The following is a 13,867-nucleotide window of genomic DNA, read 5'->3' as shown; positions in this document are numbered from 1 at the left end:
GCGCCGGCGGCAGCACCGAGCCGCGGGCGGGCACCGGCACCTGCGGCCCCGGCCCCCCCCCCCCCCCCTCCTCCGCCAAGTTACGCGCGGCCGGGACGGCGCGGTGGCGGCTGCCCCTTCCCGCGGGCGGGCGGGCGCTCACCTGTCGGCAGGCAGAGGGCTGCGAGCAGGAGGCAGAGCAGCAGCGGCGGCGGCAGCGGGCGGCGGCGGCAGGAGGCGCAGGCGGCGGCGGCGGGGGGCTCCATCATCCCGCCTGCCCGCGGCGGGACCGGGAGGCAGCGGCGGGGCGGCGCGCCCGCGGGGGGCTCTTCCCTCTCGCAGCCGGACGGCGGGGAGGCGGCTTCTCCCCCTCCGAGGTGGGAAGCGGCGGCGGGAGCTTTCCCCCGGCGGCGGGAGGAACGGTAACTTCCCGGGCGCGGGCGGCGGGGCGGCCGCTCTCCCTTCTGGGTGCGCAGCGAGGAGCGACTCCGCACCGGAGCAGGTGGCGGCTTCCCTCTGGCAGCCGAGCGGCGCTCCAGGACTGGGAGCTGCGGCGGGAGAGGCGGGGCCGGGCGGCGGCGGCGGCGGTAGCGGCGGCGCTGGCCCGGCCCCCCCAGTGCCCCCGCCCCCCCCGCCCGGCGCGCAGGCAGCGGGGCGGGGGAAGCCCTGCCGGCCGCCCCGGCCGCCGCCCCAGCCGCTGGGGACGCGGCCCCCCGCCGGGCCGGGGGATGCGGGACCTGCCCCGGGGGCGACGGGTGGCGCCCCGAAAGCCGGGAGCCGCGGAGAGGGGGCCGGGGCAGGCGGGCGGGCGGAGCGACACCCCCCCCCCCTTCGCCCACCCCTCCTTCGCCTCTGCGCGGGGCACGGGCGCCTTAGCTCGTTCTGTGCTCAGGGTGCACGTTTGGGTGCCAGTGTTTCAAATCAAAAGCTAGAAAAAAATTAATAATAACAGTGCCGTTGCGGGTTTAGAAACGTGGTGGGTCCTGCGTTATCCTCTCCCTCGTCAAAAAGAATAACAATCAGATAATCTGATCCAACTAATTTAGCAGAGGATTGGGTAAAGGGAAGGGAAAGGAGCTCCCAACTCTCTTCGCTGCAAGAAGAAATGCGCCGAAGGGCAAAGGAGGGATCATTCGGCGCTCTGGATTCGGCTGCCCTAAAGGTCAGAAAGATTGCCTCGTCGAAGTAATGTAATCCAGAAACAGTGCCTGCCTGCACAGGGCTTCCTTCTCCTCCTGTTTCGGTCTGAGTAAGCACTGCTGTTTCACCGAGAGGGAAATGAGCACCCTGAAGTCGCACAGCGAGTTTCTCGGCTGACAGTACAGTGTGATCAACACGTAGCCCACGCTGTCATATGAAGTGAGCCTAGTGCCCAAAATCTAAAAATATGAATAATGCACATCATTTGGTCTCTCCAGCGGGACTTTCTAGTAGTGAAATCCAAAGTGTCAAGTGCTTTATTTTACTTCACCATGTGATGATGTGAATTCTTAGATGGGAACTTCCCCAAAACTCCTGGAAATCAAAGTCAAACTTAACCAGTCGGTTCTGCTATTCTCAGAACAATTCTCATGATGACTAACAACTAAGAACACTTAAACCTTACCATGATAACAGAGTAGGTTTAGATTAACACAGCCTGTGTATTTTTTTCCTCATGTACTGTGCCTGTTTTCTGTGGAGTGGTGTAAGGATATTTCACTTTTAGAACTTTAAAGTATTGTTTTCAATTCAAAACATCCTTCAGTTCTTCCATGTTATTATTATTATCTTTCTTACTGTGTAAGCCATGCTATGCAATCAATTTTAAAGATATTTTACTTTCTAAGCTTACTGCTCAGCAGAGCTCTGTCGTCCTTTGTTTTCTCAGCAGATTTCTCTTTATGGTCATATTACTGAGCAGAATCAAAAAAAAAAAAAAGCTACTTTTAAGATCAATAATCTTTCTGCCTTCATGTTGAGGCTGATTAATATTTTCCATTCAGTGTTTTTTTTTCTTGCATGTTTAAAAGCAGTAGAGTAGTCGTTAGTAGGGATATTTAGTATTTTTATTGCTGTAGAGCCTGGAGACCCCCTCAAAATCTTGAGAGGGGTGTTGTATAGAATTGCATTGAGACAACCACCTAATCCAGTTCAAAGTTGTATTTCTACTATGGTTTTTAACTTTTAGTGCTTTTAATAGTATGTGCGGTTTTGCGACAGCTTGGGGTCCATGTCAAATTAGGGGCCTAATCCTGCCTTCTTTATTGATACGGGCAAACCTGTTGGAGCTGGTAGGACCATGGCTGGGAGAAAAGACAGAAAAATTATCTGAATGCAGACAAACATAAAAGATGAAAGGGCTTATAGGCCAGAATTCACTGGTGCTTTTAGTATATGTTTTGTTTTAAACATGCCAATGGCAAGATCAATTTGTATAAATACAAATACATGGTTTGCTGGTTTAGGGAATTAAATAGTGCCCAAGCACCTTGTTTTTAAAGCAGATGATTAACTGTTCCTTCATTTGCATCAAATTAATGAATATTGTATATTTTCTGTCAGTGGGAGTGGGGATGAGGAAGTCTTGTGAATGTTGCAAATAATTTCCAGTGGCATGGTGCAGTGCCTAAAAGGCGAGCTATACAGCTGTGCATTTCAAACAGGCAAAACATACAGAGTCATTTTACAATTTATGCTTAAAATAGTATTCAGAAAAATTATTCGATGACTATTTTGCTCTCAGATCAATACTGAATGTGTTGTTGAAAGTCTGTAAGAAATATGAGAAATGCAGAAGATTACATTAAGGACATAATACTTAAATCAGAAGTATGATTTGTTTAGGATTTCCCTCACTCCTTTGTCATTTCTCTTCAAAGCTGTTTCTACCTTTCACTTGAAAGGAGCTCTTTGAATTCTGAGTAAATAGAAAACATCTCAAGCTCAGATTACTCAAATGTTTTGATAACTTTACAGGAATTTAAATGTGATTAGAAATTGTCAAGGTAATTATAAAAGATATCTTTATGTGCTATGTCATTTCAACTGTCCTCATTTCTGAGATTTGTAATTAATTCCTTTAATGTCTATTGGCTTGACAGAATATAGATTAGGTTTTTCACAGATTATTTTCTTGGGCCATGCTCCTCTTCCCATTGAAGTTAATGGGAGTATGAGTGAGTCACTGATCTGTTGGGAAAGCAGCAACTGCCTGGCTTTAAAGTCCAAAATAAACATTTATTTTGAAGAAGTTAAAACACTTACTAGTACAAAAAAAAATTCTGTAGAAAATAACTCCGTGGTTCGAAAGCACTAATAATAATATTAAAAAAATCTTTGATAAATGCTTAATCCTATCAAACCATACATTTTCTATTTATGTGACAAAGTGGATTAAAAGTGTAATCCATTAATAATGGTTGTGCATCATAACAAAGAGTTTTTGTTAAACTGAAATATCATTTCCCATTTACAACAGATACATAAAATAGTTACTTTGGAAGCACATTTCTAGCAAGAATAGTAGAGAATACTGTTGAATAGAGCACCGCTCAGCACTCCTGGTCATTTAATCCATTGTTAATAGTGAGTGAATAAGCTTTAGTCTTGGACGATAATTACTGTGATGTCAGTGAAACTGTGCATGCTGTTTTGGCTCAGCATTCAGAAGTACAGTCTGCAAAATGGAAGCCCTCCATTGTTAAAACTGCCCTTGAATTATAAAACAACTGTTGAATTCAACATCTAGCCTTGTATTTCTGTAAATCTGGTTTTGTTAGTTTAGCTGGAGACTGTTTAGTTAAAGGTGTTAATTCAGGAGATACCTGCATGGTTACAGATTCTTGTCATTTGTACTGATACTCGTTGCAAAATTATCTAACACCAAGGATTAAGCATGAATGTAATCTATACTGCCAGTTACAACATTGCTGAAGGAATTGTTAGTGAATCATCTAGGACTTGGGCCATATTTTTATGACAACTGGGAAATCCACAAGGTGATTCCTGATCCCTTAGGCACCCGAATACCTTTAAACAGCAGGCTCTGCAGATCTGAGCCAAAGCACATTGAAGTTAAGAAGAATCTTTTGGTGACTTTGCTTGATTAAGGTACAAGCCACGGTAGAGGAATACTCATGTTTGTCAGGAGTTAAGGTACAAGCCATGGTAGAAGAATACTCATGTTTGTCAGGAGTTAAGGTACAAGCCATGGTAGAAGAATACTCATGTTTGTCAGGAGTTAAGGTACAAGCCATGGTAGAAGAATACTCATGTTTGTCAGGAGTTATTTTGCATTGCTCAGTATCAGCACATCAGCATAACTGGTAGCAAAGTCTTTCTGAATTAGATCAACTGTGTATGGTGGAGCGTCTCTAGTTGTAAGGTATTTCAAACAGAACATGCAAGACAGAAATAGAAAATGGTCAAAAACCAGACTTGGGCTAAAGATGAACTGTGACCAATAGTAGCAAAGAAGAAAGCCTACTTACTGGGGTTTCTGCAGCTATCTGCAAATTTGGCTATCTCTGATCTGAGTAAATGAGACCCACATATTTAGAATAAATTAAAAAACCCCAACAAATTACAGTGGAAGAATACCCAGAATCTGTGTTTCCAGTATTTCTTCACTGCAAAAATGGTCCTACACAAAAAAATCAGCAAATGCCTGCCAGTATTATTATTATAGTCATCAGCATAGCAATTAGGCTCCTGAAACAGACTTATTTTCCTATTACCCATGTCCAATGCACCTGTTTTTTACATAATTTAACTAAAGGACCAGTACTGTACAAACATTCATTAAAATAACATTACACTTGCATTATATACAAAATACCCAGAATGCCTTCAGCTGAGACAAAATTTTCATAAAATATGAGTGAAGGATGGGAAGAAGGAGTTTGAAGAATAGGTGACAATTATTGTCTTTATAAATTTGTGGTCTGCATTAGAAAACAAGAAGAAAAGAAAAATATTAGACTAGAAGCAAGTCTTACACACAAAAAATACAGGAGCCATAGCGGCTTGACATGTTAACTGAGAAGTGCATAAAGAGCAAAATCAATCCAGTTCTCTAGGTTGGACCATTATATATCAGCTTTGCAGGCCACCTGCTTGCCTTTTGCGAAGGCTCAGTTGCCTTTTCCTCTGCCTTTTTTAAAACAGGTTTGAGGCAGATAAAAGTAAGCAGTTTTCAGATTTCAAGTCTCTTTTTTTTTCATTATGAAAGCCACTTTTGAGGGCAAAGAATTGTTTTTGTATGAAAATCCAGTGGGATACGCAATGGTAGAGTGTGAAAAGTAGCACTGATAATGTATTGGAGATGTAAAATAGCTGTAATACAAAGAATCAGATCGTTAACGCTGCTAAAATGATTACACTGTGTTTACCCTTTTCTCAGCATCCATAAGACCAAATTCTTTGACTTTCTGTGCTTTCTAGTCCTTGATGGTACTTGACTGTAGCAGGAAAACACCATAATACTATAGGAACTGACGGATCCCCTGTACTAAGGAACATCTTTGACAAGACATGTCACGTTCTGCCAAAAATATCCTGCAAGAACTTCTGCAACATCTGGCTTGCAATGCTGGCATGCTGTGAAGGAGCAAGAAAGAGCATAGTGTCATGTGATTTATGAGGATGCCAGTGGGTTTCTCTGCCCTGTTTGATGGCTCCAACCAACTCCTGATGCTTACCCACGTCAGCTGGCCTGCTTGCCTGCAGGCTGGACTTCCGTGTGTCTCCAGTGGTGTGGAGCACAGTTCTCAGAAGGGCTCAGCCAACGCCTGACTTGTGAAGTTGGTTCTCGGGCTGAGGAGCCTTTCCGTAGGGCTCTTCATAATGGAGTGGAGTGGCGTTGGTCTTGGCGTCAGCCTTACCTGGAGGCATCTCCCCGTCTGTTCCATTGCTGTTGCTTGTGGCTAAGACTTGGACTAACTTGATTCTTGCAAGGTCAGCTCTGGCATAATCTGGGCCAGCTACCAAATCTGGGCCTCTGTTGCCTGGTTCTACCCATGCTGCCAGTACAAGTGCAGACAGTGTCCTGGCAGGGGAACAGAGGAGATTGGAGGCCCTGTCTGGCCAGCATCCTCCTTTTATCTCTGCTACTGTGCTGTCAGTCAGGAAGCAATCTGTAATCACTTGGGGATTATGTCACATCAGATGAGCTGGTGTAGGAGCTAGTGTTGGAACAGCATTAGAAGTGCCATAACAGCTTCTGGCATGTGGGATAGTGTGAATGAGGGCTCTGGAGGCATCAGGAAGTGGATGTCTCCTCATGGAGTGTCCTTGCTGAGGTGCCAGGGGGAAGCAATCCCACAGAGCAGCAATGGACACAGGCACAGATACCCCCTCCTCCATCAACAATGAAAGACCATTTAAATATCTCTGTATTCAAAATTAATTTTTACTTCCTTATATAGAGGCTATGCTTGGTTTTGGTGAAAAATTTCAAATTCTTACTTGGATCACTGATTTCTGTATGAGCTATGTAATTTTAAAAATCTGCTTGATCAAACCTAATCAGAATACTGATACTGAGCAATTTCTCATCTGAGGGTCTGACATTGATGAAGCTTCAAATCACGACACCTTTGTAAGGTAGGTACTCAAATAGCTTTCACTTCTGTCCTGCCTTTCATTTGAGGAGTTCAGATACTTGTGAGAGCATTACGTGCTTGGCAGCATGTGACATTAGAGAAGATACTGAATCCTAGAGAGATGAACGGATTTACCCAGATCTATTTAAAAAAGCAATGGTGATCTAAGGACAAAATTTGGAGTTCCCGAGTTTCGATCCTCAACCCCAAAACCAAAACCACTCTGTGTTTATACTTGGATATAGATGGAGAAAGGTGATAAAAACAAATTTAAAGATCAGAAGCAAGGCTGGTAGGCAAGCCAGTGAAATGCACCTGCCTGTAGTAGTTAGTGTGCTCATGTTTAATTTTCAAATCTAGCCAAGGGGAGGAAAGTGGAGATCACAGAATCACAGAATCGTCTAGGTTGGAAAAGACCTCAAAGATCATCCAGTCCAACCATTAACCTAACACTGACTGTTCCCAACTCCACCATATCCCTAAGCGCTATGTCGACCCTACTCTTAAACACCTCCAGGGATGGGGACTCCACCACCTCCCTGGGCAGCCCATTCCAATGCCCAACAACCCGTTCTGTAAACGAATGCTTCCTAATATCCAGTCTAAACCTTCTCTGGCGCAACTTGAGGCCATTCCCTCTTGTCCTATCGCTTATTACTTCGTTAAAGAGACTCATCCCCAGTTCTCTGCAACCTCCTTTCAGGTAGTTGTAGAGGGCAATGAGGTCTCCCCTCAGCCTCCTCCAGACTAAACCCCCCCAGTTCCCTCAGCCGCTCCTCGTACGACCTGTGCTCCAGACCCTTCACCAGCTTCGTTGCCCTTCTCTGGACACGCTCGAGTCATTCAATGTCCTTTTTGTAATGAGTGTCCCAAAACTGAACACAGTAATCGAGGTGCGGCCTCACCAGTGCTGAGTACAGGGGTAAGATCCCTTCCCTGTCCCTGCTGGCCACGCTATTTCTGATGCAAGCCAGGATGCCATGGGCCTTCTTGGCCACCTGGGGAATGTTATCTCTGAATGAGATAACTCATTCAGAGCAGTCATGCATCAGGGCATGTTGTGGATGTTCTCCTTTGCATGACCAAAACAAAAATGAGAGGAAGGATGGAAAGAAATGAGGTACATTTGATAGAAAGTTTGGAAGGCAAGATGTGAAAGAAATGAAATGGAGTCTGGTCTGTAGCTCATTCTGACCAGCAGACTCTTACCATGTCCGTAGAGGAAAGCAACAAAACAGCCCTCTAGTCCCATCTCATCTCCCCATAATTCTCAGCTGTGATAAAGAAGAAAGTATACAAGGACTTAGTGATAAGAGGGGCAAGATCCAAGAGTAAAAATCTGAAATGGAAAGCAGGAGAAAGGGAACAAAAGAAGAAAGGTAAACTTAGAAAAAGAAATGTTTCTATAAGGGCTACTTATTGCCACTTACTCTCAATGTGTTTCAGCATCTTGCATTACAAATAGTATAGTTGATATAAGTGGGATTCTTGACAGAATATAATTTTATAGTGGTGGAAAACTAGTTACTTGGGACAAGACCTTGGCTGGTCTGAGCCCACACTTGATCCACCTAAGTGGAGACCGAGTGGTTTTAGGTCTGCTTGTGGCTGAAAAAGACAGTGAAATTTGGAGGAACCCACAGGTCTCTGTGTGGAAGATGGACAGGACAGCAGACAGCTCGGAGCCTTTCATGCCTGCTCAGGACTTACCTGAACCAAAGGAAATTTGTTACCCCTTCTTCAGAAGCAATTTCCTTCCCTTTTTGTCTTGGGTGAACCAAAGAACCTGGATCAGGTGTTGAAGACTGATGAGTCATTGTTGAGTAGTGCAGGTGTATTTGCTGCAGGGTTCAGCTCCTTCAAAGTACTGCTGCTCTGAGTGATGCCAAAAAGTAAGAATTGAAAAGGAGGAATTACAATAAAGAAATAGTACCAGATTCACACTGGTTTGCAATGCTAGCACGCTGGATTCTGTACATCCCAAACCTGGGCAGTTTCCTTGTGTGACAGGTATTACCTCAAACCCTGTTTATCAGTTTTTCCTCACAGTCTTGATGGTAGTAACAGACCTACCTTCTCATGCTGCATGCCTTTTAAACATCAGTAGCTTTCATTCATTAACTTGGAGGAGAGGGTCAGCAGGAAATCAATGATGCTTTTTTTATCTAGCCATATGCAGAACCATTAAAATGAATCCACTGACCACGTTCCAGCATTGCAATTTCTTCCTTGCAACCTTTATTGCAATGTGTCTGCCCCTGATTGTGCTACATCAGCACTTGCAGATTAGAAAGAGCAATTCCTAAGTAAATGAAGGGAGTTGCTTCTTCCCAGTCTGCTGGTTACTCAGGGAAGGAATGGGCCTGCCTCAAGAGACAAAAAGGCCATTGGTCAATCGCGTGTTCCTTAGAGCCACGCTGTTGTCAGATCCTTGGAAAAATGTGTTTGATCTTCTGTCCTTTAACTGGATACCTGTGCCAAGGCTAAATTTGTAATTTTTTTTTTTTTTCATGCTTGAAGATTGAAAGGCTTTTAAGACCAGACTGTTTAGAATGCAGCACAATTTAGGGTGAAAGTGTTGAAATATATCCCTTACATACACAATGCTGGTTCTTCGGGGGGTAAAATTAGCCCTTGAGGAGAAGGATACAATGATTACAAATGTTGAAAACAGTTTTTTATTATCAAATCAATAGAAATATGCCAACATATTTGAAGGTGAGGAGGGACAGGAAGTGGGGTGTGAGAATTAGCCATGTAAGAATGATGATTACTGTATAATATATATTTTACATTAGAACAAAAGGGCCTGAAGTGATTGGACTCCCTTTAAATAGCTTTGCTGTGCCAGAGTAAGGAAGAGCTCCTGCTACAGGGAGTTTACAGATTAAGTAGACAGGATGAGCAAGGGATGGTTTAAGGGAAAAGAAAAACGTTATTCTTGTTTTACAAATGGGGCAACGAGGCATTGTAAGATTGACATGATTCTCTGGAGAAAGAAATTTTTAAACTTAAATGGCCCTAAAGTCTGCATTTTTGCATATGTCAAAAATCGCAGGAAAGATATTCTATAAAAATTTGCAGAACAGTTCATCCTTTAAAAAGAAGAAAATGGTAGGATCCATCTAGAAAGATTTTTACAGACATTGCCAATCTACTATAGCAAGTATTTCAGGATTACATAAAAGTGCATCCATATTAAAATATGTCCAATAATATATCATCCTGCTTCGGTTTAATAGGTTAAAGTGTTCTGCACATTACATTTTTTACATTAAAACAAAAAATAATTGTAGAAAAAATCAAATCAAACTTGAAGAAACTTTTGATTTGCAGAAATTAAAGTAGGAGGTGTATTTTCATAAAAATTACCTTTTCGTTATCTTCAAGAAACTGTGAAGAAGTCTTTGGGAAGAAGATTTATGACACTGAGTGTATTGGCAGAAGACGTAAGGTCAGGTTGTTAGATTAGGGGCTAGTGTTGAGTTACATTCTAGAAGGTAATACCAATGGCTGGTGCATCCTTATTAGCGAGTCTAACTGGGGTGGCCGCTCCATGTGTTCGCAGTGGCTAAAATAATCAGTGCAATTGTAGAAGCAATGCTGCGGGGGCTTTTTTTCATACAAGGTGCTGAAAGTTTCTGATAAGGGTGGATAACTAACAAACATATTTTTCCAATTCTATTTAATAGCACTCTGCAGCTCAAAGATTGAAAGACAGTTGTTATCAGCTGTCTCAGGATCAGGCTCTGAAAGAGGTGGAACATAGTGGATTCAAGGTCAGATTCACATTCTGTCAGTATGTGTGAAATGATTCTTTGCTAGGGATGGCAGTCAAAAGGGTTCAAACCTTCCTGGCACTAATGTTCTGAAAAATTGCAGTTAGTAAGAAGAAAGGGAGTCTACCTGTTATGCTAAGGGCAGACTTACCAAGATCTCTCTCCTTTTCTGGCTTGCATTTGAGCTAACTTTTTTAGTCCATGACATTTTTCAGAGGGCAATTTATTCCCTTGATTCTCCTACCCAGAGTTCAGATTTATTTTCAGACTTGCTGTTCACCCTATTCTCCCATTGTCAAACAGGGTCTCATATTGACAAGATGTTCCTCCTGCATCCCATTATTTCTGTTGCTGTTCTCTGCGCTCTCAGTTCACATGAATGCCTGTTTCTTTGTTCCTCCTGCACTTCAAGTCATTTGTCTTAGCCCTCAGGCAGGTTTCTACCTGTCTTCTTGTCCACAGCTGGGCAACCTTCAACCTTCAACCAGTCAGTTCTTCTCCCTGCTCTTTTCTGCGCACCTTCCTCTGGCTCTCACCATGAGAGAACCCCTTAACTCTGGTTTTCACTTCCACCAAAAGTTGCCTACTCACTGGGTGCTGAGCTCAGCAGCGTGGGATTCTCCTGTTCCTTGGAAATTCACCTGTAGTCTTGTACTGGTTTTGGCTGGGATGGAGTTATTTTTCTTCATAGTAGCTCCTATGGTGTTGTGCTTTGGATTTGTGATCAAAACAGTGCTGATAACAGAGGGATGTTTTTGTTATTGCTGCTCAGTGCTTACACAGTGTCAAGGTCTTTTCTGCTTCTCAGAAGCTGGGACGGGACACAGCTGGGACAGCTGACCCCAACTGACCCAAGGGATATCCCACACCATATGACATCATGCTAAGCAATGACAGCTGAGGAAGAAGGAGGAAGGGGGGGACGTTCAAAGTTACGACGTTTGTCTTCCCAAGTCACCATTACACATGATGGAGCCCTGCTTTCCTGGAGATGGCTGAACACCTGCCTGCCAATGAGAAGTGGTGAATGAATTCCTTGTTTTGCTTTGCTTGCATGTGCAGGTTTTGCTTTACCTATTAAATTGTCTTTATTTCAACCCATGAGTTTTTGCGCTTTTACCCTTCCAGTTCTCTCCCCCATCCCACTGGGGGGACTGAGAAAACAGTTGGGGAGGTGCTAAGCTGCCCACCAGGGATAACCTACAACCAATTTTGTTCCTTCCAGAATTATTTCTGGCCCATAGTTTGATTTTCTTTTCTGTTTTGGACTTTTTTATTCACTCTGTGCTAAAGGTGCTATATAGTCACTACAAGTAAACAGGCTTATTATGGCTTTATATAGCTGTATTAATAGATAATGATATACACAGAATAGTGGTCATGCCACCTATTCACCAACAAAATTGTATATTTAATACAAAATCCAAGATACGAAGATGCATTTGTTCAAGGATAAGGATGTTTATGAGTATAAGATGCGTGGTGAAGATGCATTTGATCCTCAAACTAAACTTTTGCTCGATGTTCTTTGTAAGGCAGTTGTATAATCTATTTAAACAATCAAAGGCGTATCAGAAAATGGATGCATTCATCACAGTTCTTCTGCACCTTGCCCACATTCACTCACCTGCTCTTCAAGAATAAATCTTTGAGCATTATCGTTTTTTCACATGAATATGAGGTCAAAACAAAAAGAAGTTGGAACTGGGAAGAAGATGTAGACATTTAATAACAGTCCTTTTATGGGTTAGATGGGGAAGGAAATTAGAATTTGCTTCAATGAAACAGGGCAGCGGTGTACAAAATTTCAGTTTTCTGAGGATTGAGGTGAGGCTTTAGAGAGGCATAAATGCAGTAGTAGATTACTGAAGTGAATGCTGCTGTTAAGCAGAAAGGTTTCCACTTTCTTTTGAACTACTGCAACTAATCTTTGCATACATTGTGGGCTCTTTTTTGCAAATCATATCACTTTGGAGAGGGATGAACCCCTTGAAAAGCAAAATCCTCTAACAAGGCAACCAGAAGGATTTGAGTCTCTAATTGAGCTCATGCTGAATTAATGTTGCATTTTCAAATGCTGCTTGATGACATGGGGGATGGCACAGCCATGTCATTCTTATGTTGTATAAACCAAATTCTGAGGTTTTGAGAGGTTCTTAGAGATGCCATCTATCTCACTCAAATCTAAGTGCCTCTCAAATTAAAAAAAAAAAGAGAATAATAATACACACGATTTCTGTGAAGTGCTCATCATACACAGTTCCAACAGCACTTTAAGAAAGGATGTCAGTATCATTATTCACACTTTGCAGATTGGGAAACTGAGGCAGAGGATGCAGTGCGATTTCCTAAATCAGCCAGTAGGTCTATAAAAGACTTGGGAACAGCTACAGTGTCCCATAAATGCTAATACGGCCCTGTAATCTTTACCATCTTGTTTCTTTCTCTGAATGTTGCTTGAGAAGAAGCTGTCCTTGAGAGAAACCTTAGGCCACTTTGAGAAACTTTAAGAAGTTTGAATTTGAGAACTTTTTAATCCAACATCTCTCAGGTATTGAATCCTTCATGCTCTTCCCAAAGTGTTTGTGGAGCCTTTGCGGAAGCCATGGATAATCTGGAAAACGGTACTATTAGGAGGTAAGCGGCATGCTGATTTATTTCCTTTGCATTCAAGTCATATACTGTGGTCTTTGTTATTTCAATAGCTGCCAACCACAAGGACCAGAATGATGAGCAGGGGGAAGTCTGAGCCAGAGATGACAGGAGAGCTAATATATTGGCACAAGGTCTTTGTAATGCGTGCATTATCCTCCTGTGACAGCAGATTGCCCTCTCAAGGTATTTGTTCAAAGACATTACTGAAGATAAGTCCTGCTAAAACATGAAGTTTTAGATAGTGTTGGTTAAATGTGATTTTTATCTGTGTGTACTGAAATAAACAATGATTAGCTGATTTGGATTTTTTAATTTTGATAAAAAGCCTTTGAGATCTTACATATGCAATCTCTAGGACGCACTATAACCTGTAAACAAATTGGACATAGACAAGGCTATCTGGAAACCATGGGAGACAGAGGTACTTTTCTTGTTCAGGTACTTGTTGGGTGACTATTACAGTTAATGTAATAGTCATTATAATTACTCACACTTGTTCTGACCTTTTCATCCTGAGGCCCTAAGTCCTGATCAGAAGATGGGCAGTACCGTCATCCTTATTAAACATTCATGGGAAAAAGTGGACGGGAGTGTGTGACTCTTGGTGTGATTCAGAGTGTTGAGGCTGTTCACGGATGAAGGCCTGTAGGAATTGGGTCTTGGTTTTTCAGAAGAATACCATCTTCCCCATGCAGGGCAGCTGCTGTTACTGTTGACTCCTACTGTTTGAACATACGGAACACAGCGGCAGTGGCTACACATGAATGTATATATGTGTATATAAGAGGAAGAGTAGATTCGAACTAATTTTGGAAATTCCTTCCCCTTCTGATCAGCAATACATTAACTTCAAAGTTAAACCACTCTTTA

General features: G+C 42.8%; 1 protein-coding gene across 1 annotated transcript in view; it reads right to left on the bottom strand.

Annotated features, from left to right (window-relative positions):
- Nucleotides 1-495, bottom strand: part of ALCAM (activated leukocyte cell adhesion molecule) — a 128,782-nt gene extending 128,287 nt beyond the window's left edge. Inside the window, exon 1 of the mRNA XM_074811466.1 lies at nt 143-495. Coding sequence (XP_074667567.1) covers nt 143-248 — 106 coding nt within the window. The 5' untranslated portion in view covers nt 249-495. The remainder of the gene's footprint in view (nt 1-142) is intronic.
- Between the last annotated feature and the right edge of the window lie 13,372 nt (nt 496-13,867).

Source organism: Strix aluco, chromosome 2, assembly GCF_031877795.1.
Source record: "Strix aluco isolate bStrAlu1 chromosome 2, bStrAlu1.hap1, whole genome shotgun sequence".
Taxonomy (NCBI): domain Eukaryota; kingdom Metazoa; phylum Chordata; class Aves; order Strigiformes; family Strigidae; genus Strix; species Strix aluco.
Note: the sequence above shows the minus strand (reverse complement) of the source record. Positions and strands in the feature narration are given on the sequence as shown.